The sequence below is a fragment of the Lepisma saccharinum genome, chromosome 16, assembly GCF_977018435.1.
Source record: "Lepisma saccharinum chromosome 16, izLepSacc3.1, whole genome shotgun sequence".
In the NCBI taxonomy this organism is placed as follows: domain Eukaryota; kingdom Metazoa; phylum Arthropoda; class Insecta; order Zygentoma; family Lepismatidae; genus Lepisma; species Lepisma saccharinum.
Window position 1 is genome coordinate 5478239 of NC_139244.1, and position 27779 is coordinate 5506017.

Below are 27779 nucleotides of genomic sequence, written 5' to 3' on the forward strand. Positions count from 1 at the left end.
TTTGTTCATTTACTTATGCAGGTAAAAGGGGCTGGCCACTTTACCCAACCTAGGCGGGCAAAGTGGCCACTTCGTACTTTTTTTTTTAAAAAAAAAAGTAACGTGTACATTTCTAAACAACAAGAATTATAAAAATAAAGTAGAATTGGAAGTAAAGTTATTATACTTACTATTGGTCCATGTTTCTATAACTTTGCTGATTAAAAAGATTTAATAAGAATTCATCAAACCTTACAGTGGCCACATTACCCTTCCTTCCCGTATATTGTTTTAATAGTCATATTCCTATTTCACTACGGATTTTCTACAAATCCTTCATGAAATCTGTACCATAAGGGTATCGTAATTAACTGTATATTGGGATTATCCATACTACCCGGATTTCTGAATTATCCGGGTTATCCGTTGCATCCGAAACGGATATCGGATAATTTGAAATCCAGATTTTGTTGCCATCCCTAGAACTAACATATCAAACTGCCATTCTGACCAAGTTAAGTGTTTTGCATCACTGGAGTACGCAGAGGGGGGCTGATGGGGCTACAGCCACCTCCGAATTTTTTTTTAAAAATCAAATTTTTAAATAAAAGCAGCAAAGAAGGGAAAAACCGTATTGGTAAATGCATACCTCTTAAAATGACCTAAAATTGCCATTTTTGAGAGTGGAAAGTTCTCAAAATACGAAATATCATTCTGTGTATGCCCCCCCCCCCTAAAGAGCATCTATGTACTATCCACTTGTGCAATTCAAGCCGCTCCCGAAAAAAAATCCTGGGTACGCCACTGTTTAGCATACTAATGCTTCATGTTTTTCCAATATTCCATGTTTTCTTGGGCATTATAATGAAATTGACGAAGCAAGTGTGGACCATTTGATTGTTTAATAATGATGTTTCATTTTGATTCATCTGGTTCATTTGACTTCGCCATTTTATTTTACTTGGGCTGTTTTGCCCAAACAATGGCCTCGGAAATTTAAAGTAAATTTTAAAAAAACCTACAGAATGGAAGAGAAAAATTATTGACAATAGTTATGGCCAATACGCCGTGCAATTATGGTGCATCACACAGTACAGGGTCAACGAATTTAGTAACACGGTGTGTTTCATACCATGTAAATTGAAACACTTATGTTTCACTCTTTGTACATCCAACGGGGAAAGAAACAGTAGGTGAATTGTCCACCACCATTTTCATTCGGTCTATATCACGCAATGTGTTGGCAATGAATTGAAATAATGACGTCAATAAGCAGAGAACAATGCCTGCTTCGAAACAACATGGTTTCATTCCTTAAAACAACACAGGATGTAGAATAAAAAAGTTATGAAAATAGTGGTGGACAATTTGCCTACCATTATCTTTGCTGTTGACTCTGCACACGGTTATAATCTTTTTCATCTTCATTAAAATAATGAAAATTATATCACCTACAATAATGTAGGTTGAATTATATATTTTGCAAATACGATGTGTAAAACTGCAGCAGTAACAAGAGGAGAGTGTACAGTGGGATCCATGAGTGTTACCGTGCAAATTGTCCATGACTATTTTCATTAATTTTTCTCTTACATCCTATGTGTTTATAAGCGATGGATTTTATGTATGCTGGTGCAGAAGTTGTCAACAGCTTGTTTTGAGTTTTCTTTTAATTCTTGAAGTGAAGCTCTTATTGAGTTAAACAAAGTGCACGAACATGGTGATGGACAATTTGCACGGTAATACTCATGGATCCCACTGTAGAATGGGAACAATTTCAATTCATGAATTTAGGAGAGAGTACAGTCAGGATTGTTAAAGCTCCAGTAACCCGTAAATTCTAATGGGTTCTATGGGGTTCCGTAACAGAATCAGAACATTGTGTCTCACACAATTTAAATTCTGTCCAAGTTGCGTATTGTTTCATTTCAATACTGAACTTGGGCCGTATTTAAACTGATCCGGTTGGTTATTCTCGAACATATGCAATAAATTACATACACCTTGCAACCCTGAAATGTGGTTTCAATTGGATAGGTATGTCAACAGCCAAAATTCCAGGCATTGGTCGACAGAAAACCCACATCAGTTGCATGCACTACCCTTGCACTCTCCGAAAATCGGTGTATGGTGTGGAATATTGCGACGTCGTATTGTGGGACCGTTATTATTTGAGACAACAGTGGATACCGCTGTGTACGGGGATCTCATAATGCAATTCGTTGCTCTCCTGGAAGAAGACGAACGTGATGTTTGGCTACAACAAGATGGAGCAACTTGCCATACATCTAATGAATCTCTTCGTATGCTGAGAGAATTTTTTGGTGATCGTCTAATATCCAAGCATTTATGGCCCAGTCTCTCGCCCGATTTAACATCTGCAGATTTTTTTCTGTGGGGTTACTTAAAGGGGAAAGTATACCAAACGGGACACAGAACATTGGAGGAGCTGAAACGAAACATTACACAGGAAATTAATAATATCGGTGCTGCAACCCTCAGGAAGATATCTGAGAACATGATCAAGCGAACCAACTTATGTATCCAAGAAAATGGTGGACACTTCAAACATTTAATACTCACATTTCAGGGTTGCAAGGTGTATGTAATTTATTGCATATGTTCGAGAATAACCAACTTTCTCCTTTGTCGTTAAAAGTGCCTTAGTGTGATAGCCTGAGGTGAAACACGTCTGTTAGTGACACGTGACACCAACAGTGTTGCCAGTGTCCCTCGTAATATTGTGAAAACATCGATTTTTGGAACAGCCCATTTATTCCCTTCTGCAATGTTTTTGAAACTTCGTCAAAGTTCTTTTTCTGTCAAATTCATTAGATGGCCATCCAAATTGTTCGTTGGTATTGTGAAATGTTGCAATAATTTACCTCATTGAGTTCTGTGCATCAATATACACGATTTGCAAATATTTTTTTTCCGCCTTTGGCAACACTTTGCGTATTTGTTATTAAAACATGCATGTTCTTACATATGTGTGTCTCTCTAAATTTTCCCAATATACAGGGCATTATCTTGGCAGAAAGCGTTTCTTCTCATTCCGTTTTGCTATTCCGTTATACGGTCGTAAACACCGGGTTGCGTGACTTTTCGGACACTCTGTACTTTTAAAAAGATGGTCGGGGTTACAAAGTCATGTGTGCTGAGCCACTGGTAATTATTATGGCAAAATCAACTGTTATATAATTGCAAAGATTATGCACTGAAGAAGTCTCATTGCATCTTCGTCAATGCATACACTTGCAAACTTTACAGACTGAGGTTCGTGTTTCCTTCAAACAAAGATAACACAGCTGCAGATAAACAAAAGACGATCGGAAACAACGTGCGTGGGTGCAGTTGGTCCTTTCCGCAGCAACTGTTGGTAGTTATTGCCGTGAGCTGTTGGGGCTGAGGGATGGGCCCTTCCCCCCTCCTCAATGTTCCCTAGGGCTTCCGTTAGTCACTCCACCGATGACTATTGATAAATTATTGATCAGACTGCACACAGCTGACCAACATTGACCATGTCAGGAGAAAGAGGGCACGGGAAAAAGCCTCGTGTTTCTGAATGTCTCTCGCAACTTATGTACTCTTTGGAGTCCGTACAGGGGAAGAAACACCATTGAAGGATCGACAACAATGATATGCAACGACAAAGTTGAACACCCAGCAGCAAAAGTAATAACAAGCGAATTGTCCACATTTTCATTCAGCCAGTTTTCCAGTGTGATGGTTAGGACCCAGATAGTTATGCATTTTGCATATTGCTTATGCAAATGCATATATGAACAATATACATAAACTTTTTGCATACTTTAGAGCCAACAGCCACTACTAAAATTGTATTTTTACTATGTGCATTCGGCGATTGTCTTCTTAATAAAATAACTTCCTATTTTCTTCCGTCACTGCTGTTTATTCTCCACTTTCTTTAACAAAACAAGGAGATAAGACTTCTTTTACCGTCCTCGCGAGAACACTCAACAACTACTCTTTGAGAGAGAAACGACAATGCAATGGACAGTCTATAGATGAACTTGAACTTGACGTGTCAAATACTGTTGTCTTAAAATATTGTCCAATTGTATCTTGTGAAGTAGAGAGAGTTTTTTTTTCCTGAGTATGAAAATATTCTAGCCGAAAAGAAAAGTTTCAAGGTTGAAAATTTGAGATATCACCTTGTAATCCAGTGTAATCATGATCTGTTAGGAATGTAATATCTCTTTCGTTTATAAAACAGCAGTGTAAAGTAAACAAGAGTGTGTGGAAAAATTAAGAACTGCAACTTTTACATTTGTTGCATGCTAAATCGTATGAGCTGAAAAAAGAACAAATGCCTGTTTACACGTAGGGTTTTTGCAGTAACTGAAAGTAAATATTCATAAAAGGTAAGTTGTTTTTCTAAAGTGCATATTTATTTGCATATTTTGCGCCGTTTTAGTGCATATTTTAGGTATTTTAAGTGCATAACTATCCGAGCCCTGGTGGTGATAATGAATTGCAATAAAAACGTTAAAAAGCAGAAGACGAACACCTGCTTCGAATCCACAGACTAATTCCTTAGGTATTTGACAGAATAATTTAATACATGACTCGACCCAACTATGCATACCAGCTGGTACAGGGTGCTACAAAAATGCTTGGGGTTATTTTCATCAATGTGAACCTGAGTCCTATATAGTTCCTAAGCTTGATTTTTCTGTGCATAGGCAGGTCCACAATCGCATTTTAAAACTTTACTTTCTAGAATCGATGTTACTGATTTTCATTTTTGCAGTATTCATAGGTAACTAATGTTCGTTTTTCTTTATTCCACAGATCCTGGGATGAACGGTGACGTTAGCAATGACGAGCACAGCGCGACGAGTGACGTAGCGGGCGATGGAGACGCAGATTCCGTCGATTCGGACCGGGAGGCTCTCAATTTGGTAAGTTGTCATTAGGAAATAACAAGGGTCCTAACATTGTTAACATTATTCATCTTAACTCGCGAATATTATTCTCCTATTTTAACAAGGTGGGCAGCCATTAGACAGTACCCTAATAATATTGAACCGTGAACAGTGGACAGCAAAAGTAGATGGTCTATTCAGAAAGATGGCGCTCAGTCGTGTCTCGTCCAATCTTATACATAGCCAATTCCATATACATGTAAACAATCCTGATTTCAGAGCTATTCAGGAGAAAAAACTACCCATTTTATGCACAGATAGGTCAATCGAGACTGGGAATTCAATTTAAAGCACAGTCCAGAGTACTGAAGCTTCATCTCACAGATAATCGAACCAGGAATTCCTTGATTACAGGCCTTTTATAACATATATGTCTTGTAATAGAGTAATCGTTATTACTACTAAACTTGTGACGTGTTGAGGGCCGAAAAGATTGACGAGCGACTTGTGGTAGGAGATCGTTACTGCTGATATTTTCGTTATAATTCTAAAATTAAAGGTCTAAGAAGGAACAGAAAAGTGTGTGCTAGAAATTGGATCGAAAGAAGAAATGGTAATCAAGATCTACTTAACATGTTTTATAATGAACTCGGGTGTTCATGTGTGAGATTCGCAGGACTCATTCACAAAAAAAATGTTCAACTAAACATGTCAAACATTTAATACACTGGTAATAAAAATTGTCATAATCGGATAATGGCATATGTAGTATAAAATCACATTGCTATGGATTAATTTCTAAATGTTAATAAATATGAACGTACTTCTATCGAGTAACAACCAAAAAAACCTCGCACAACCAACGCTCACAAACCACAGACAAAAACAGATTTTCCTTATCTTCACATAACCAAATGTTTGTTCTGATTGGTTGTTACCACAACATCGAGCAGAGAAGCAAGTTGCAATTAGAACACTGTCTAGTCGTCAAAATCAGTCTGGCAGCCATTTCTAGTCTTGTAGCCAGTCCAGCTTCAAGAAGGGCATTCCAGTAGTAAATCTAGCTTCGCGTGATTCGGCCGTTATTTAAATTATAACCGTTAAGTCCGAATTTACATGCGATATTTTCGATAACATATTCTCGATCCCACTTTGTCTGGCAACACTGCACTAGCCTCAGCTTTATTTAACAAGTTGTGTATTTACAAGAAATACAAGTGTGAAAGAAACTTCAGTGTCCGAACTGACGAGGAACTTGAGTAAAATTTTCGCGCTTTTCCCTCCTCCGTTTGGAGTGCAACTCGAACGGAAGGCCAGCCAAAGTGCACCTCTTCTTAAAAACCTCTGCTTTTCGTCAGAGCCTCTTCGGTGACCCATTCTCGTCAAATTAGATTTCTTCAGTGCATTTCACTTGCCGCAAATCGATATTTCACCAAAAGAGGGAGCCACGAGCCACAGGGGAGGAGCAGTCACTCAGTCCTAATGTTAAAACCATCGGTGCTCGATTGAGTTTGCATTGCAAGTCATTGTGTTAGAGCGTCGATGCGAAAGAAGGTGAAAGGAAGATAGAAATGAAGGAACGCTTGGCTGTTTTAAACATACAATTCATCCTCCTTTGTCGGCTAACTTAAAGCTCATTGTAAATCATTTTTTAAAGCTCATTCCGGCACCTAGCTGAAAGAAAGATAAAGAAATAGTTAGGCCCCCTTTAGACGGAAGTATTTCCATTAGATAATATATACAGCACGAAAGGTATATGAGATGAGCCTGTTCCTGGTGTTTGCAATTGAAACAACGAATTTATTCTTCTATACATGTACTGTATACGCTAGGCAGCATGTATTTAAGCAACGCCATTGATTTGCACCTAATACCGTTTTACAGGAAACGTTATCCTCTCGGTTGAATAGTTATCGCCATTTAAAAATGCGAAGTGATACATTGTTTACATCTCACGCGGCCGCCATTACACCTGCACTCGTGACCTAGAGGTCGCTTCTGATTGGTTGTGCTACTGAAATAAGACCGATTCTATCCTTGAGAACTACCATGAAATGCCATATTCTTTTACTTCAGAAAATGCTTTCGTATAAAGCAAGGCAAGGCTTAACATTTTCAGTTGCCTCCACAAAAGACGATCGGTGTATGACATTTCGTCGCTCTAGAACCTTCTATTTCATTGCTTCGGCCTCTATAAATCGTACATAGGTGGAATATATGCAGGTGCGTCCTTCATAGACAGGAACGGTCATTGATTTTTGATCAAGTGGAGTTAGGTCAGATTTTGAGCAACACAACTAGAACTACGTATTCCATTTTGATGAAATGCAGTAACAAAATGAAACAATACATGCGAAATTATTTACATTAACAGAAAGCCTGCGATACCCACACCATTGTCCCTGTCAAAAGCAATCATGAATATATCGAAACAAAACTTGGTGCCTGGAACTGGCCAACAACGAAACAAGGCGTTCGACTCGGAGGAAGGGGGCAAGAGGGTCACTGTCCCAGGGGAGGCCACGCTAGGGCAGTTATACACGAAAAAAAAAAATAAAAAAAAAAAATAGAATGTATGCCCATTTACAGTTCAGTTTCATAGTGAAAAATCCAATCAGCGCCTCTTTAAAATCATATTGTAAGCAAAGTGCTACTCTGAAATTTATGCTAAAAACTTCAATAGTAATAGAATGAATTCATAAATATCAATAAATTCATATTTATGAATTTTTATACAATAATGCCATGATGAAGAAAGGTAAGTTTGTCTAAGCAAGTATTTATGCATAATTGAAAAGGCGCAGAAGTGTTTCACATAAAAAGAACTTGCATGTAAAGACATAGGTAATTATCACAAAAATCGTGATTATTCTTACATGGTATTTAAATCGAATTAAAGTTGAATGCTAAACCTTGTTACATATAAAAAGTCAGTAACACACTGGAAATGGGAAAAACGAAACAATTGTTTTAGACCTCAGGTACCTAACCTAACCTGGGCAACACAGTAATATTATGTGGAGGTTCAATTTTTTTTTCATGGTGACTTGAATGAACAGTAATGATTAGATGTTAGCAGGGCCGGACTGGGGCTGCCAAGAGGACGGTGGCAATTTTCCTCAACAGGGTGCCCAATTGTGAGCAGTTAGGGGGAAAAGAGTGACGAATGTGTTTTCGGAAGGGCACTGAGGACGTACCGGGATTTGCCCGGTCGGCAAGTCCGGCCCTGGATGTTAGTGATGAGAAACATTGTTTGAGTTAAGTATTCAGTCCGATTTATGCACATGAAGGCCAATCGAGACTGGAGCTACAGTTTAAAGTGGAATTCGAACCACTTGTGCCTCCACCGGGTATCGCACCCGGGACCCCTTAATTGTTCTCAGGAACATAAAGGAATGTTAAATCTAATCATCTACTGTTCACTCAAGTTACTGTGAAAAATAACAACTGCATGAAGTTTTAGAGTAAGGTAATTGTAATGTTACACTCTTTGACTTTCCTATTATTACAGTATTTGTTCACTGAAATAAAACTATGTTTGGTGATTTTCAGGTAACTGACATCCGGCATTCTAATGGTTCAGTGACGTCATCCTCACCGAGTACAGGGGTGACCTCGTCGCTCAGCCAAACCACCCCCAACGGCCAGCTAGGCAGCGGAAACCTCAGCGGTACAGCAGCCGCAGCCAGCGTCCAGGCAGCTCTCGCAGCCATCCAGGCGGGCCAGCTCTCGCTCAATCAGGTGGGTGCTTTTTTCATGCTCATACAACTTCATGTGGTTAGTGAACTCTACCACTTTGTATGCCACTATACTAGTCGCATTTTCAGTTGGCGGCGGACCTTCGTGGCTATTTCTAGCCCCCAATCGGTCGTTCCGGAAACTTCATTGTGCAGAACCACGTGTGCAGTTGTGCCATTAACCCCCGTTGATTTCTGATGCTGACGTCAGAACTCTCTCGCTTTGGCAACACTGTGTGTAACCCACGCTCATTTGTTAAGTCCCGCCAACAGCGTTCGGTGCCTTGTGACTCGAAAACGCCCGATGTCAGTCGAAGAAAATTCAACTGATCGCTGATTTGCTGGTTCCCTCCCAGCCGCCAACTGGAGATGCCACCAGTTTAGCCACGTGACACCTTGCCTCGTATTTCACAATATTTTGTGTCAGGGGCGCCCGCAGGGGAACACTTCCCTCTGTGCATCGTGAAAAAGCACAAAAAATACAAAGGGGTGTTCGTCAATAAAGCCATAAATGTTTGTGGAAAGGAAACAAGGTGAATTGAGTTTCTATTTAAATAGTGGATTCAAGTCTGAATTTGTCAACGGAGTCGAGATATTTTCAGTTCAACTTCATTTCTTTTTAATTTATAAAATAATAGAAAGTAATAAAAGGTGAAATATGAGCTTTAATGACTGAAGGGCAAGATATAAAATCTTACTCTGTCCCCAGTGCTCAAGGGGGAAGTGGGGTGAGAGGGGGGGGGGCAGGCCAGTGCTTGTATGGATGAACATGAAGAAAATGCAGTTGGTGAGCGGGATGTCTATGCAAATTATCCTAGTGGGCAGTAGTGGCGAATAAGTTCCAAGATGGAGGGGGGGCAGGGATGTTCACTTTCCCTTGGTAGGTAAGGTTTAGCATAATGCGGGGGGAAAAGTGGCAAAAAGTAGGGGGGCCAACTGCTAGTGGGGGGATCTATTATGAGAATTTTCTTAGCTAGGGGATAGCATAACATGTTCCCCATACCTTGAGCACTGCTACCCCCTGAAAGAAAAAATCATGTAGGCACCCTTGCTGCCACTACATTCAAAATCTCTCAAAAATAAATTAAAAGCTGAACACAAGCATCACACATGGAACACAACAGCAGTTAAATGGAACTAACCGACTCGAGTCCAGTCCCATGAAACCCTGTAACATTTCTATCATTCTAACTAACAGAGCTACCAAGACAATTTCTGGTTGCATTGCAACAAAACTTTGAATCGCTGTTCATATTACTCATCTCGTTTAGATTTTATCTCAGACACAGGAGAACTAAAATTTGCACTACATGCAAATGACAGGAGCTTGTGAAACCATGTTGGCTTGGTAGATCACCTGGCATGGAATTCCAGTCTCATGGTTTCAAGCCCTATTGTAGAAAAAATTGTTTCCTTTTCAATTAGTGATAACAATCGATAGTTCTAAAGATCACAGATTGCTACACTGTACCTCTGTTAGACTTGAAAATATGTACAGTGGGATCCGTGAGTATTACCATGCAAATTGTCCATAACCATTTTCATTAATTTTTCTATTACATCCTGTGCATTTTTAAGCGATGGATTTTTATGTATGCTGGTACAGAAGTTGTCAAACATGGTGAACGAACATGGTGATGGACAATTTGCATGGTAATACTCTTGGATCCAACTGTACATCACATAGGCACTGTAAAACAAGATAAGATGTCCATTACGAAAAGCTTACTAAGGAAGGGAAGATTTCATGCTACAAAACTGTCATCTTCAGAACTAACCCAAGCAAAAATTCAAGAGATCTTTGTAATTTGTCACCAGAAAAGCTTCAAGTCTTATTTGACAAATATTAATTTAATTTCTTCTGTATGATTTGACTGTTGTTATTTAATGTTGCTTTTCCGCCACTTTTGGCTAATTGCGACGATGAGGATGGTATGATGAAATTTATCAAGGGATGCTCAACAAAGAACAATCGTGGTATTCAAAACAAATACCCCTGGCATCGTAGTGTGCAGTGGTAACCAGTGTGCCACGGAGCTTGGCTGAGTTTCTTCTGCAAGATGCAGTACTGTTCAGACATATAAGTACTATTGAAGCTGTAAGATATGGTCCTCACTGTGGAGAAGGTAGTTTCAAACCACTTGTGATGTCAAGTGATGTCAAGCCACTTGCTAAGAAATGAATGTTTAAAATCACCAGCAGTAGAGTTGGAATGGCAACATGATGATGCACTCTGTCAATTACATGTATGCATGTGTGTGGATCACATGATGACCTTGTGTGACCGTAGGTGCTGCCCTTCTTGCAGTTGATGAGCCTGGGAGCGCAGGGTTCGCAGTTGTTCCTCCAAAATCAATTGGCCGCAGCAGCCGCCGGTCAGATTCCAGTCTCGTCAGCACTGCCAAACCTCTCTGGCCTCGGACCTCAGGAACTGCAGGTGGGTGCAAAGGTGACTCTACACACGTCATTCCATATACTTTAGTCAACATGTGAATTTAGCTTCCGTGATTACTGTAAAGATTGTCAATGAGGGATTGAACCAGAGACCTTGGCATTCCATACGCTTGCTTGAAGGGATTCATGCATGAGCAAGAAATGAATACGCTACAAACACTCAAATGTATTCACTTAGGGCGACGATGGGGTGATGAGTAAGTGCATCAAGTTACAGAACTTAAACAGATATATCTTGCATTTGTATTCTTTTTAGCATCGCTTTTCTGCCCTGTTTGGCTAATCGCAACTATGAGTGTTGATATGATGTAACTAATGTGAGGGACATTTACAGATTCTAACTTGGGACACCTGCCGTCATAGCACGTTGTACTAAACACTGTTACGGAGGTTGACCACAGATAAATATACTTTTACATTTGTATCTGTGTCCCCTTTGAACCTTTTTAGGTCAATTATGATTGTGACGATGAACAAGATAGACGAAACTGACGAAGGAACACTCACAAAGAAACAACCATGCCTAGGCTAGAAATAGGACTGCTAGATGCACTTGACTACCAAAAATTGCTTTCCTGAACATTCATACTTTCTCCTTTTGTTATTTAGCATTGCTTTTCTTCCACTTTTGGCTCATCCTGAAGATGATTAGATGAAATTGATGAAGGGGCACTTACACTAACACTCAGGCTGGTACTCAAACCCAGAAACCTTCGATGGCGAGAATGAATGAAAGTCAACCACATTACATGCCCTATCACCAATCCAGCTTTCCCATTGTCATGAGCATTGGAAGTATTACAACAAGTGAATGCATCTCCCCAAAATCTAAGAAATGTAAAAAGTAAGAACAATATTAGTCAATTAAATGCCAAGTCCCACAAGTAATTCAAAGCGAAAGGCACTTTACATCCTTAGTTACTCCATGTCTTGTGTAATAAGGCCAGTCTCTGTGGCAGAGTGGTTAGCGATGCCAGTGGTCCTGGCTTCCAAATCTCAGCCTGAGCACAGGTGTTCTTTGTGAGCATTCCTTCCACAATTTCATCGTATCATCACTCATCTTCATGCCAAAAGTGGCAGAAAACGGAAGTAAAATAATCCAAATTACTCTTATACAACAAAGTTAACTACTTAAAAACACATTCACTTAATCATCATACGAGGACGTATCAAAAAGTTTAGAGACTAGTTCTGTAACACACCAACAGATGGCAGCACAAGGCTGCACGCACAGGCACAGGGAGCACCAACCTTCATAAGTCACTGTGCCAGGAGACATCGTTCTTTAGTCTCGAAACTTTTTGATACATCCTCGTATGAGAGTTGTTTGCATTCGAGAATTAAAGTTTGATTCACGCAATGAGATATGTTATCCAAGCCATACATGATTTACAATTTAAGAACAAATTCCTTCAAAAACACTAATTTAAGAACACTATAAACTGCAATGAGGAGGAAAAAGATTTGAGTTAAAAGACAATTGAAAACTACATGTGTAGTATGTTGTTAACGGTGATTTAAATAAATGTTATTTTTTTCCAGTCTCTACAGCAAGCTTTGCAACAACATCAACAACAATTGCAGCAGCAGTTGCAACAATTTGTGCTGTTCCAACCAGGAGCAGCAGCACAACTGCCAGCACAAACACAACTTTTCCTGCAAAACCAGGTAAGGATTTGTGCAATGAAAAAATAATATAATTTAGCCTTTTAAACAAAAGAAATGGCTAGATATTAAGAATCTCAAGATGTTTTCCATGTGCTCCAAAAAAAAAAAAAAAGAGTTTATATGTAGAAAATACAAACACTTATTTGTGAAAAATCTGTTTTTTTTTTAATGAAATTCCAACTTACATCGTCATAATGGAAATGCTGAAGTGATAAGATATGAGGAAATATTTATGCAATTTATACATAAAAGATTTCAGTAATTTCATCATACAACATTGATATAATTTTCCATCATCCTCTCAGAAACTAGTTGTACATTTTAATTTATTAATAAAATTTTTGCAATGCCAATAATGTACTAGTATAATATATACTGATACTCTATAGATATTTTACAGATCGAACATACAGTTTTAAAAAATGGAGGAACATGAATAGTTAATTATGCTCTTTAATTAATTTACATATTAACTAGGTTAGTTTTGCTTTTTGAAAAAGAAACTGCCAATTGAGACACACCTTTGGTGCAAGCAGTCCTGGGTTCGATTCACCCAATTTCGGCATTGACCCAGAATCGTGTGGACAATTGAGGAGTTGCTTGAAAAGATGAAGTAGTGGACTCCGGTCTTTAAAGCCAGAAAACAGCGGCGATGGGACTTCATGCAGTGACCACGCTTCACCCAGTAAAAAAGCTGCTTTGGCTGGCCCTGGCAGGTTGCTGCACCGTTAGTTTTTAGTTTGGTAATGTTCATAAAAATAACAAAAATGGCAGAATTCCACACTAAATTACCGGCTGTTTATGTATCTATATTGGATCTGTAATTTTACGAATTAATCAATACACTACTATGCCTAAATCGGTCAATAGCAATCGGGTATTGATTACATGTCTTGTTCTTACTACATATGCACTACAGTATTCATTTGTACTAACATTTCCACGATCTTTTGCTTACATCTGAAGATGCAGCCTGTGGTAGCCAAAATTTAGATATTTCCAGTGTCCGTTGAGTGTTAATTTTTCATTCTATTTTTTATATTAGCCATTCTGACCCTCCTTCATCCAACACACACATACATACATATGATATGTTTCCAATATCCGATCAATGCAAAATCTTTTTGTCAGCCTTTTAAGACTGCTATTCACTAATCAGGTCATAAATCGTTAGCAAATGTACTAACTATATGAAGTACAAAGTATTTTAATTTTTTTTATAAAGAATAGGAAAAACATTGTAGCTTCAGGTTGTTCTTGTTTTGCATAGCTTTTTTGTAAATAATTTCAGCGGCTCTTTCAGGGTCTGATACAACAGGGCTTTGCACATCAGAATCTCCACTCTCGGGGCGTTGTCGTGTCACGATCACAAACACAAGCTGCCCAGGTAAATTCAGAAGCCAATGTGTCATGTGTGTATCGATGTTGTTGCTTGATCTGAGCCCCTGTTTTGACTTCCCCTGAAACAAGCATGAGACATCCTTTTTTTTGTTGCAGTTCAACTTTTATTTATTCAGTTCTGTTGCTGCTTCATGTGTAATCCATATGTTAGGCGATTGTAAATGTTTAGTTATGACATGGATGTAATATAGGTACAATTTGATATTTCCACCAGCGTAGAAAGTCAAAGAGTGGAGATGCTTTAAAAGGACACTTGTGTCACTTACCTTATTTTTTTTAGTAATTATATATCACAAAACCAACTGAGCTAACCGCATCATACAAGACGATTCATTATGATAACTCCATTTCATAAAAGACGAATTAACATTGAATATAAAGTGTTTTGATTTCACAAAGATCTGAATCACATGCTTTCTTCCATAGACAGGGTTTTAGAAATAGTTCTAAATAGTACCATATGTGCACACATGGGTAGATTAATTATTGAAATAGGTTATTTTACTTAACCTTTGACTGATTGCGATGGTGTGTTTGATTGAGTTTGTGTTTTAAGTCCACCATATGCACCGATAGGCTAATCAGGACTGAACCTACAGTTTAAAGTTGGGTCCGAACAAGAGACCTCGCGATTTACCGCTACACCATTGGAAAGTCCTGTCCTTATTGAGATGGTGAATGGTGATAAAACTGATGAAGGGGCACTCACAAAGAATACCCATGCGTAGACTGGGATTCGAACTCGAGACCACTCCACCATGAAGGTCTGCCCTGGGCAGATTAAGGGGGAGTACAAAGAGGGTGTCCAAACCCTCAGTACCAAGTTTCACCACAATCCGATGCTTTCAATGGGCTCCAGAGCTCCGAGTAGGGAAATTTTAATTGTGGTACATAATTTGCGCAAGTAAACAATGTAAATTCTTGAAAACTGAGCATGACTTCCTCGAACTATACTTTCTAGGTTAAGGTATGACTGCTACTTCATCATATAAAGCAGCAAAAAAACATGTTACTGGTAGACTAAGCATGAGTAACGTTTTTTCATCTTCCAGGTCCAGCAAGCTGTTGCACAAGCCGCACAGCAGCTGCAGCAGTTGCAGAAACACCAACAGCATCTGCAGCAACAGCATCAACACCAGCTGCACCATCACTCGCAACAGCACCAGCATCAAACGTCACACCACCCATCGCCAGTGTCGCAGCAGACGCAATCCATGCCGCATATCAAAACTCCATCATCCCGGCTGCTCGAACCTCCGCCCGAAGAAACTACAGACTTGGAGGAGCTGGAACAGTTCGCAAAGACATTCAAGCAGCGGCGTATCAAACTTGGTGAGTTTATACGGTAGTTGGCCACACTTCAAACTTGCATTTGTTTATACTGATTGCATGCCCAACTGGCGCGGCCGACCTACTTTTTCCTACATAGTTCTATCTGTTCACCAGTCATCTTCGGGGGTGTGTGGCTCAATGAGTGTCAACAACTCAGTTGCAAAGTAAAAGCTCAGTGGCGTACCCAGGATTTTCTTGGTAGTCGGCCCTCATTTTGTCATATTTTTCTACCTTTGACATTCATTTTTTTTATTAAGGAATCTGGGCCAAAGGGGTGGGAGTTATAACCCCATCAACCCCTCCTTGGGCACACCACTGTAAAAGCTGTAGGGGTAACATCACTCTCCTGTTATAACGTTACCAAGGGTACATCTGCTTTTGTTTTTTATTAGCTTGCTTGTACAGTGTTTTGGGTGTTTTGTGTACTATTGTGCGACTTTTATCCAGTAACAGCACTTATTAACATTCTCTCTCTCTCTCTCTCCCACGTTTTACAGTACGTTTGGCAACATGCAGTGTATCCAATGCTCGTTTGTTTCGTCCCATTAGCAACATTCGGAGCCTTGCAACACGAAAATTCCCGATGTCATTCGAAGAGAATTCAACTGATCGCTGACTCGTTGTTTCCCAGCCACCAGCTGGAAACACGAGCAGGATAGTAGTTGTATTTTTACGTAAGAAGTGAAACGCTAACAAAGAGAAGTTCAAAAAGCTCTCTCTGCTCATATTCACTTTGCTGCAGTTGGAGTGCTTTAGTAATACTTTGTATAAAGCCTTCTCCATTGCATTCTTCCATGGTGTTCTTCTCAAAGTGTCTTCCAGTTTTGTATCTTCTTATATCCTATGCTGTTTGTAAGATCCATCAATCTGATCTTGATTCTTCCTTATGATCTAGGAACATAATTGAAAGGTCAGGGGGGAAGAAACCCCTAAGTAAATTTTCTGTCGTAATGGTAGTGGTGTCATTTCCTGCCATGTGGATCCTGTACTGGACTTTACAACACTCTCTCTCTTGTTTCATACATTTGACACTTCCATTCATCAAAACATATGTTTTTTGTACCTTTCCATTTACAGTAACGTTTTGCAAATAAAAGTTCATTTTGCTGGACAAGTGTTGACTTACCTGGTTTTGCATCTGTTCCTTCAATTTTGAGTTTTAAGTCAACTTTGTGCACAAGTAGGCTAATCGGGAGTACGATCCAAACCACTATGTGCTTCCACCAGGTATCAAACCTGGAACCCTTTACTACAAGGCAATGATGTTACCGCAACATCATCGGGGAGCCCCATGTTCTAGCAATGGGTTTCCAACTATATTCACTGTAATGTTCTATCTTCAAGTATTCTCCGAGCATGGCCTAACCATGTTTTGGTTATATCACATACCACTCATCTGTCTCATTGTGTCTAAATTTTCCATTTTTTCTTTTAAATAACATCAGTTTTCATATTTTCATTCTCTTCATAAACTTTTGTCTTCTCGTTTAATATCTAAGAAACTAAAAGTTAAAATATACAAAACAGTAATTTTGCCTGTAGTATTATATGGGTGTGAAACTTGGTCCCTTACATTGAAAGAGGAAAACAAATTGAGAGTATTTGAAAATAAGATCCTTAGGAAAATCTTTGGACCTAAAAGGGATGAGGAGACAGGTGAGTGGAGAAGGTTACATAATTTAGAACTAGATAATTTGTATTCATGTCCAGATATTATTAGAATGATTAAATCAAGAAGACTTAGGTGGGCAGGCCATGTGGCACGAATGGGAGAGGAAAGAAGAGTTTACAGGATTCTTGTTGGGAAACCTGATGGTAAGAGACCTGTAGGAAGGCCAAGACTAAGATGGAGGGACAACGTTGAGATGGACCTAAAGGAAATCGGTAGCGATGGGAAAGGGTATATAGATCTTGCTCAAGATAAGGACAGATGGAAGGCCTGTGTTGCTGCAGCCATGAACCTTCGGCTTTATGAAGGCTAGAGAGTTAGTTACTTAGTCAGTTTTCATATTGTATTTCTTTGGGTCCCCAGGTTTCAATCATATGCTACAACAGGTCTTATTATCATTGTTTTAATATCATACTTATGGGAAAACCTGAATAAAGATCTGTAAATCTGGCCAAAGTCAATTTCAGATGACTTTTCGTTTTGTGGAATGGCAGTTATGTGAACATCCAAGAGAGAGTGAAATTTAAACCATCTGACTTGGCTGTTCTTGAAGATGTAATTTTTTTAAACTTTGGAATATCAGCTGTATTTTGAAATGAAATTTTTGAGAAGAAAATCGATCCTTAAATTCAAGTGTTTCTCGGTTTTCGATGCATCAAACAATCTGGATTAACAAGCTAGACAACTTGAGTGCACCCTTTCGATATTTGCAGGTTTCACACAAGGCGACGTTGGTCTGGCGATGGGTAAACTGTACGGAAACGACTTCTCCCAGACGACCATATCCAGGTTCGAAGCACTGAACCTATCCTTCAAGAACATGTGCAAGTTGAAACCACTTCTACAGAAGTGGCTGGAGGATGCAGACAACTCCCTCAACAATCCTAACTCCCTGACTAACCCCCTCACGACCCCGGAGGCCATCGGGAGGCGTCGGAAGAAGAGAACGTCTATAGAAACAAGCGTACGCGTGGCCCTGGAGAAGGCATTTCTTCAAAATCCTAAACCTACGTCGGAAGAAATCTCCATGTTGGCTGAGAGTTTATCCATGGAGAAGGAGGTAGTTCGGGTGTGGTTTTGCAATAGGTGAGTACCTTGGGTGAACCTTGCATACACCAGTTTTTTTACTTTTCTCAAGTAACAAATTAAAAGTTACTTTTAATTACATTTTCACACAGAAGGAAATGTTGAATACTTGAATTTTTGTATCTCTTAATGTTCACAAGTACATCATAATTAAATGAAAATTAATATTTAGGGAAAAAGTAACTTACTTTCAGTTCGTGCATGAAACATATTATGGGACATTCCAATGTTATGTGTGCAACATTTTCATAAAGAAATGATTTCATAGAATATCAAGTACTTTATGGCATCTGCTAAAACAATTTTTTTATAAAAAAACAACAACAAAACAGTATGAATGCATGAAAAACATTAACAAAAGTGCATTACGTGTGCGATGCTTTAAAAATGTAGCAGATTTTGACTTCATTTGCCTGTATATCATATAGGCTACTGATGCTAGTAACGTCTATTGGAGAAATGTTCAAATTATATTATTTCACAAACATCTAAACCTTAATGCAATTAAAAACAATAATAATTTCCATATTAACTCATCTTGTTATTTACATGAAGTAGGACCACTTTCAAGGAATGTCCCTTATACGAGTTATACTTCATCTAGAATAAAGAAATTGAAAAGTAACTTAGTTACTTCATAAAGTAATGGTAACCACAAATCAAGGTACTTTTCGAAAGGAGCAACCATAACCTAGCTAAGTTTTAAAAAGTAACTTTCTTAGGAGTGATATATGCACATTTTTATGTAACTAATTGTTTGATAATGAAACACAGAAAATTTGAACTTTCCAGTAAACAATCTACTTTGTAATGAATGCAATTCATGTAATAAATTTGTAATAGCATGGGTAGTTTTCAGTGAATATGATCTACTTTTATGTCAATACTCTAATCTGAACATTTATTTTTAGTAGGGGAAATCATTCAATTATATTGTTTAAATTTTTCACATATTTTGTAGGCGACAGAAAGAGAAGCGGATAAATCCACCAAGTGCATCGATCGGCAGCTCCACCATATGTTCAGTTGGCACCCCTTCCAGTATGTTCGCTGCGGCTGCAGCTTCCATTGCATCAATGACACCCCCGACATCCCTCACCCTCACCAGCCCCCTCACATCATCCATAAACACTCCACTGTCCCTCGTCACTTCAACACATTCCTACGGATCGCAGACAACCGCTGCATCCAACCATCAGTCGGTGGTGAAGAGCGAATGAAACTTGTGGCCAGAATGTGGGCAGTTTTTGGACTCTCGGTGTGTCCCTGAAAACTTGAGCAGGAGAGCCAACCGTCCACATTGGCAAAATCAGTGTTCTCCGATGGATTGAACGGAACAAAGAGAAAGAAAGAAAAATGTTGTACTGAACGAGACTAAGTACGTCAAGGCCAAAGTTTAAATCACTGTCTTTACTTGATTTCAGCAGTAATCGTCATCATTATCACCGACCCTCCACATGCCAACATGATTGTGAAACTGAATTCTATTGATCGAGCAGTCAACGCAGGCAACATGAATCACTTTTAAATCTTCCAGAAAGGGTGACGGGAAGAACCTAATACCTCTGTTACGTCTGTCTCTATAGATTGTTTTACTGAAAACTACAAAAAGTTCTAAGTTGCGACAAGATTCGTAGTTTCATTCAGTGAATATCTAATTTGTGCAATTCGATCATTGAATTTACCAACTTTTCACATTCATTTGGTTCATTTGGTTACGTGCAGTACTTGTACCTATTTCTCACACTTTAAACATTCAGTTACTCTGATGGTGAGCAAAAACATTAACATGGTTCAACGCAAAGGATCATTGAAATTTATAGTACAGAGGACATGATTATTCATGCGGCGTTTCCATGACAACTTGTGGCGAAATGCAAACATGTTTTTTTCTCTGAATATAAGACTGAAATTCTCAAATGCATTCAGAGATAAGGTTGCTAAGTACCGTTAGGGTAACGCAGAACAAGTGCTGCCGAGATTCTCAAATTTAATCTATGAAAAACCATCTTTTGTTTATTGTTCCATGGCACCTTTCACCATATATTTATCGATCCAAAGACATTCCACGTGTGAAAAGTAATGAACATCGAGAGAAAGAGAGAAATCAAAGTTAGTGCACACGAGCGACACTAGGTGGCTCTGCATGTGATAATACCGAGACTCAGAATTCTAGAGAGTCTATAATGTCGACATCCATGCCAGTGTATTATGGTAGATTAACATACGGCTCAAGTATAGAGCTTATGTGATATGTGTAAGAGAAAATCTAATAAAACCCATGTGTAATATATATACATATATATATATAAAAAAAAACGTGATTCCTCTTCTCCAGTAGCACCTGAGTGTTATGTGACTTCAGTCTGAACAGCCAATGCAGGTGATTTGTAATATATTTTTATTAAACTCTGTTCAAAGTGAAGTCACACAATTTTTGCTACAAGATTGCATTATGTACGAAGAAGTTTTTGTGTGTATAATCATTGTATTTTAAAAAAGCAAGACTGTATTCCATTGATTCGGAGCTCGCTTATGTAGATTAGTAAAATTGACAATGTGTATATAATCTGTCTTGTGTAAAATGTGGATACATGAAATCGGGTGTCATTGCTATATTTCTAAATGTTATTAGGTAAATGAAAAATCCCTTATGTGGGCTTTCGCCCCTTTTGGAATGTAACTATACAGAAACTGTTGGACATAATCGCAAAACTTGGACACATATTGTTTCCCCTCATGACGAGTGGAGTATATGTCCATTTGTAGATACGAATCTCCTCAAACAAATAATCTAAGCATATTTCTACTTTATGTCATATGCATGCTACTTCTATCAAAAAGAGATCTCACAGTGTGTCTATTTGAATTCTTCTTCAAAATTTTCTTTCTACAATAACAGTACCTGTACTGCCATTGTGCACTTGGCAATAGCCTATTTGACGTTAAAATCCATCTTCTATTGCATTGTTGCCACGTTTTTTTTTTTTTTTACTTCTAATCAAAATTAAATGTGTATATGTAACAAGTTGATTGGATGGACCTCCCCAATGACTTTATGGTTAACGTTGTCGACTTGTAATCAAGGGGTCCCAGGTTCGATACACATTGGTTCAGAACCCACTTTAAACTGTAAGTTCAGTCCCGATTAGCTTATCCGTGCTAAAAGTGAACTTTAAAAAAAGAGTAATAGGTGGAAGAATATCAATACTTCATATGTTTCTTTTGAAACATTTGCGTCAGGACAAATAAAAAAAATGAAGGAATTGTGTTTGTGATATTTCTGAATATTTTCAATTACTTTACGAACAATTAAAATATTTAATGCGATTGTGATGACTATTCGGTTCGTTTTAACTGGTTTTTCATATAATTTTTAACCAATGCAAGTCACCATATTTATTTTCCATCTAGTTGATCACTAATCAGTATTATAGCAATGCCACTTTGTATGGAGATCTCACTATACTAGCACAGAGATATCTGAAACTTTAGAAAATTTGAGAACTACAGGCTTCCTCTCACTCCTGCTGTTAAAAGCAGCAGCCTTACCACCTCTGTGACAAACTAGCAACACTAGTGCCAATGCTTTCATGGCCGGGCAAATCCGTATCTACAAATGAGCATAATCTATTGAGGGACATACTTAATGAAAAAGTAAAGAAATTATTTGGCAATGATGCCAAGTTCCAAAAAAGGGATTGTATGTGTTACAACTGGGAAAGGGTGTATAAAAAAATAGGTAAATAAGTGTTTTTTGTTATGTTGTTATAAATTTTCAAGTTATCTTCTAAAAAAAAACTACATAGTGACGAAGTTCCAAAGATTTTTTAAAATATAGATGGTCAATTATGGATCTCATAGGAAAAAAGTATATGGAGCAATTTTTTTTGCCCAAAAACCTTCTCATATCAAATTTCATGCTATGTTGTAGAGAATTACTTGAAAAGCATTTTACTTCTATACTGTTGTTCACTTGTTGCTTTTTTAAAAATGGGAAACTTGTATCCCCTTTTGTTCTCAAGTTAAAAAACCACTAATGTCAGCTCAGTTGTTTCACTGTAACCAAGATTATTTCAATTACAAGTGGACAAAGTTTTGAATTTGTGTTATAAGTGAATAAAAGTATTCCAATGATGAACATTTTCCTAGTGGTAAACATTTGATAATTAAGTTAGGTCCTAGCTAAGGTTCGGAAAGGAAAATCAATCTTAGCTTTGAGCTAAATATTATTCTTTTACATACATTTGGCATTCTATGACATTTGTTTAAACTGCTAATACCTTGCTACAGCACTCTTCTGAACTCTGGTCCAAGTTTGGACTGTGAAAAATGAATACTGTAGCATTATAAAGTGATCACACACTATAATTGGCCTTTCTTTATCATTATTGATGGTATAAGAATGGTTCGATTCACCGGGGAACAAATCCATCCCGAGTATAAACAAATTCAGGTATTGTATAACTTATTCTGTAAAACTGAGTAAGAAACTTAAATTGTACGTTAATAAATACAATCTATACGCATCAATATCCATCTAATTCGAGAATTTCTCGAGTTAAATACTTATTTTAAAGTTAATTTTGTACATCGTGTGCAAGACCTGAACAAGTTTTCAGTATCAATGAGATGACGTGTGCTCAATTGTTAATATTATATGGTCACACACGTTAATACAAATACACATATATAATTTCTTGTTCCTAGATTTTTGTCTTAATTTCACGAGTATGTATAAAAGAAATAAATCACTAAATCAGTCTAGCATTTGCACAATATCGGTTCATGCACTGATATAATAAAACTTGTGAACAAAAGGGTTACACTAAGAGAATAAAATTATTTCAGAATTTTTTAAAAATGTTAATGTATGAACATTTTGCTACAAGATATCTCTGTGAACCATCTATTCAAAATTTGTAATAGTAGTTAATTTATCTGAAACAGACGTTACTAATGGCTATTTCAAATACTGTACATAATGCCCGTCTCTTGTACTTTCAGAATTTTATTGTTGTATAGTAAATTAGTAGTTAATGTGTTGGTTCCTACTTCTCCCTCCAGGTGGCAGAATTCTATTCTGCTAACATCTGCTAACCATAGTTGCATTTTGTTCTCTGTTGTAATTTTGATCGGCAAAATGAAGGAATGCATGGTACAACAGTGGAAAGAAGTACACAAATCGTAAATGCAGACATTAACATAAATTTTGTTTAGAATAGTAACACATTATGTATTAAAATGGCTTCTTTTCTTTATGATTTTTGTGCACATTTTTTGGGGCATGCAATATTCCTACTTGGAATTTGTTATTGATTGACATTTTTTCGCCTTGCCTATCCTAATTGTGTATGGTTTAAAGCTTTATTCTATTTACACTGTAAACATCTGTATCTGTAATCCTTATGTTTCTGTTGTCATCCTCAGTGCTTTTGAAATGAGCATTGCTTTTCTAAATTATCATTCACACACCAAAATGTGAACATGAAAAGGTTGTCTGTCTCGGGATAACAACCAGGTGATTTCTGGATAGGCTTCCGAGCTTTTGAGAGCTAACGGCACTCTCATCTTCAGGGATTGAAGGTATTAGAGTTAGCTCTCGAAAGCCTATCCAGAAATTACCTGGTTGTTATCCCGATTGAACATCTTCATCATTTGCCACCAGGAAAGTTTTAAGAATTATTCAAAATGTGAACATCTTTGATGACAGAAATTTCAAATCTCACTTCTAAGAATATTTCTCTTCTAATTCTAATCCTACAGAGAAAACTGTGTTAGTGTCAGTAAATTTGTTACATCAAAATGATATTTCCATGGGTAGTAATCCACAAACCATAAATGTCCCCATAAATTCAATGGCAACAGTAGACCTATGTCCGTCATGAGACTAAATACATCAAGACACCTCCACTAATTCCAGTTTCAATTTGCGGGTTGCAACAAAGTTATGGTGGTAATCTCAAATGTTGTACATGCAATCAATATTAACCAACACGCTGCATTTTCTAGATATCTGCAGATATTTAAACTTTTCCATTAGAAAAAGGTTCGTGAGAATAATTCACATTCTGCAAAAGGTTAACATTCCTTTACATAGCACCTCAACCTAACTTCTTTACCACTTTTGCACCATGCATCCTCTTTATATATCAATAATGCTACTTCAACCATGCATCAATCATTTTAGTATTGGTAGAATCTTAACTCAATATGCTGCTAGCATAAAAAAAAATTCTTAGCATTTCATCTTCGCAGTATAGAAGTATAAGTCTTCCATGGTAAGAAAAGTTCCTGAATATCTTGCACAAAGAACATTTAGTGTGTTTTCATCATGAATGCACTTCACGTTCATTCATCATTATTTAAAACATAAGTCATTCAATAAATATAAGTTTTATGTTTGGCATAGGTGGGAAATGAGAAATTGTCACATAATAACTATCACATGTCATGTTCTTTCAAATTAACTACGTTTTCTTCAAAATGTGTCCATATCATTTCTTTTACAGTCATATTCTGTGAATCTTAACATGCAAACCAATGGACAAATCTTGGCTTGTGCTCCAAATTATAGGAGTTATATATTATAGGAATTTTACAGAGTTTTAATGATTCCGTAATGGCAATTATCTTCGAATTCATATTTAATGTGCAGAGATTATTTGATCTTTCTCCTTTTAATATTCTTATTTCTTGATTTATTTTTGTCCAGCAAACATATGCTCATCGAGTAAAAACTTGTTTTTTGAAATGTTACATTACCATAGCCATGCAGTCTAAAGAGTTAGGCTTTGTGCTCAGGCTACGGGATACACACTAGTTTGAGTCTCCTTGGTGGAAGCGTAACACTTTTCTCCAGAGATTTTGGCCAGTGTATTGGACCGTTGGCCACCGGTGTAGGAGTGAGGCCTGCTGTCAGTGGGTAGGCCTTGGCCCTCAAGGCCTGTTTTATATTCCTAGGGAATAGGCAAATTACTCAATTTCATTTTACAACAGCTTGCAATTTCTTGGAGAAGTATTATATTAAAAATAGTGCTTCTTCTTTATTTTCCTTTCAAGCAGACCATCGAATGATCAGGCTAATTGTATTTCTTTTCCCCTTCACAATTTTTAAATTGCCTCTGCTTATTTCAAGAGTATCTGATACACATACACAAATATTAATTTGTTGGTTCATTGGTTAGGTGCTGATACAAACAAACTGTTTCATTGACTCCATTGCCGACACAGAGCTTCAACCCCTCACAAATGGGTTTGCAAAATAGTGGAAGTAAAAATGTGACAATATCTCTACTTCCCGCCATTGTTGGTATAAGTATAAGGTTAAGAATCAGTTTAAAGTTTACATATATCCTTTGTTAAGAAAAATGGTGAGTAGTTCCTGGGAATATCACTTTTAGAGAAAGCTTCGGCTTTCTGCAATGTCTATGTAGAATAGTATTTTGTATTATGTTCAGTGTAAATGAACTTTTCATATGAGCAGTATCGACGAGGTAAAAAAAAAATATGAAAAATAAATGATTGTTTATCTTAGAATCATGTGCTGTTGTGCCCGATTTTGTAATTAATTCAAAAAAGAATCGTGAGGATTACTCTTTGACATTCACTAGTACAAAGCAGGGTTTCTTACATAACAACTTCCAGTGGATGTCGCAGAGGAATCTAGTTGTTATCGATAATATATATATTATATATACACACTCATAATCTTCTCCTTTTTTATTTTTTGGTGTCAGTAGTATCGAAGTGGAATGAGGACCAAGTAATGTAAGTTCCTATTGCCCGTGGCAAACTATTGTGTAAAAACTTGGGTCCTGGCTAGATTAAGGGTCCAACTGGATATTCTGTTATGATCAGCTTTATGTTCACAAACATGCAGCACTCTTATGTCTCACTGTCTTTTCTTTCCGGTCTATTAAATTATTTAATTCATTCATATTTCCAGTTGTATGGTCAGTTTTCAGACACCCCTACATGAAGTGCAACAGTGATATGAAAGGTTCAAAGGATCAAGTCTCTTATTAGTACAAGAATATATATTGCGATGTTCTTGAAATAATGAAATCTGATAATTTCTTCATGTATACACAGCAACGCAGATATTATAAGTAAAAAAAAAAAAAACAATACTTGAAGTGGTAAGAATATTGGAAGGATGTCACCTTCCCCAAACAAGCCATATTTGAATAAAACATTGGCACTTAAATAGTGTTGCAAAAACCATGGGCATAACAAGGGGCCTAATTTTGGGGGGACAGATATGAAACGTTTTCCATCTCACAATATTATCATCCAAGATTATTTGCTAAATTACTTCCAGGACGTTAACAAAAGTACCCCCTAACTTGTAAATTTTAATAAATCTGAAAATTATGGGGTGGCAAGTGCCCCCTTGCCCCAGCTAAGTTACGCCTATGGCAAAAAACTGTGAGAAAGATGCTTTTAAATCTTTGTAAAGATAAAAAGATGAATAGTCAATCAATTATTATTTCTTGAATCCAATATTCTATAAACGTAATAGAAGTTATACGCATTTTTTAAGACATGAATTTACCGAAGAAATCACATCAATTGCCTACCTTTGTTAAATGAAAGATTGACATTAGCTAACCAATTGGAAATTAAGGCTAGAACAGGGAACTGTATGCGACAAAAACACCCAACTTAACAAACTCTTCCAAAATATGGATTAGTACGTTAGAATTTGACTTCAGAAGAAATATTTCCAAAGATACTTTGCATAATTAGAATAATTTTATTGCATGGAAAACAGTGAAGAAATTTTATAAGAGATTTAATTCTTGTAACATTTCATATCATCTGCGTACACTACACTGAATCTTCATTCCATCAGTTCATTATCATACCACAACATACACTTCTATACATGGACACATGCAGATTCACACATATACACTGGCAAATATAAATTAATTAAGTGTAAATATATACATCATATCTATAGTTGCTGATCAAATTCAATTGTAATACACTATATTTCTGGCTAAGAGATATTCTGTAAAATATTTATTTTCTGTTTTTCCTTATTGAGTTGAAAACGGCATCTTCGAATGTCAACATTGTAGCCTTGTTCTACTTCCGTAATTAAAGCATGTGTTTTGATTGAAAAATGTTTTAACTCCAGCTACATCATAACTTGTACAAGTACTACCTCAGTTCTGTTTTTATAATATTGAAATTATTTTCTAATGTGGTAAATGAAGTTTCCAAAAAATCTCTGGTAGTCATACTCTTCTGTAATGCAGTTATATCCATTTCACATTCATCAATGAAAAATGTCCCCCAAATTGTACACTGGTCGTTTAGGGAGAATTCACACCGAAGCATCAGGCAACACACGTTACTTAGGGATTTCACGAATGGAACTGGGCTTGTGCGACTTTGTCATAGTCACAGGGTGAAATGTTGCTGCTGATTGGCTCGTTCCTAAGTGACACGTGTCACCTGTTGCTTTGGTGTGAAATCTCCCTTAAGACTTAAATATGGAAACACAAAAACAAAAGAACATCTATAAGCAGTTTTTCAGAAGGATGGTTAATT

General features: G+C 37.4%; 1 protein-coding gene across 2 annotated transcripts in view; it reads left to right on the forward strand.

Annotated features, from left to right (window-relative positions):
- LOC146000215 (uncharacterized) overlaps nucleotides 1–26874 on the forward strand; it is a 179359-nt gene extending 152485 nt beyond the window's left edge. The window contains exons 4-11 of one of the 2 annotated variants that reach the window (XM_083137610.1): nucleotides 4795–4904; nucleotides 8421–8609; nucleotides 10896–11042; nucleotides 12602–12727; nucleotides 14031–14114; nucleotides 15181–15460; nucleotides 17843–18215; nucleotides 19177–26874. In XM_083137610.1, the coding sequence (XP_082993736.1) occupies nucleotides 4795–4904; nucleotides 8421–8609; nucleotides 10896–11042; nucleotides 12602–12727; nucleotides 14031–14114; nucleotides 15181–15460; nucleotides 17843–18215; nucleotides 19177–19435 (1568 nt within the window). In that variant the 3' untranslated portion in view covers nucleotides 19436–26874. The remainder of the gene's footprint in view (nucleotides 1–4794; nucleotides 4905–8420; nucleotides 8610–10895; nucleotides 11043–12601; nucleotides 12728–14030; nucleotides 14115–15180; nucleotides 15461–17842; nucleotides 18216–19176) is intronic. The other variant, XM_083137611.1, reaches the window with a different exon arrangement.
- The last annotated feature ends 905 nt before the right edge of the window (nucleotides 26875–27779 follow it).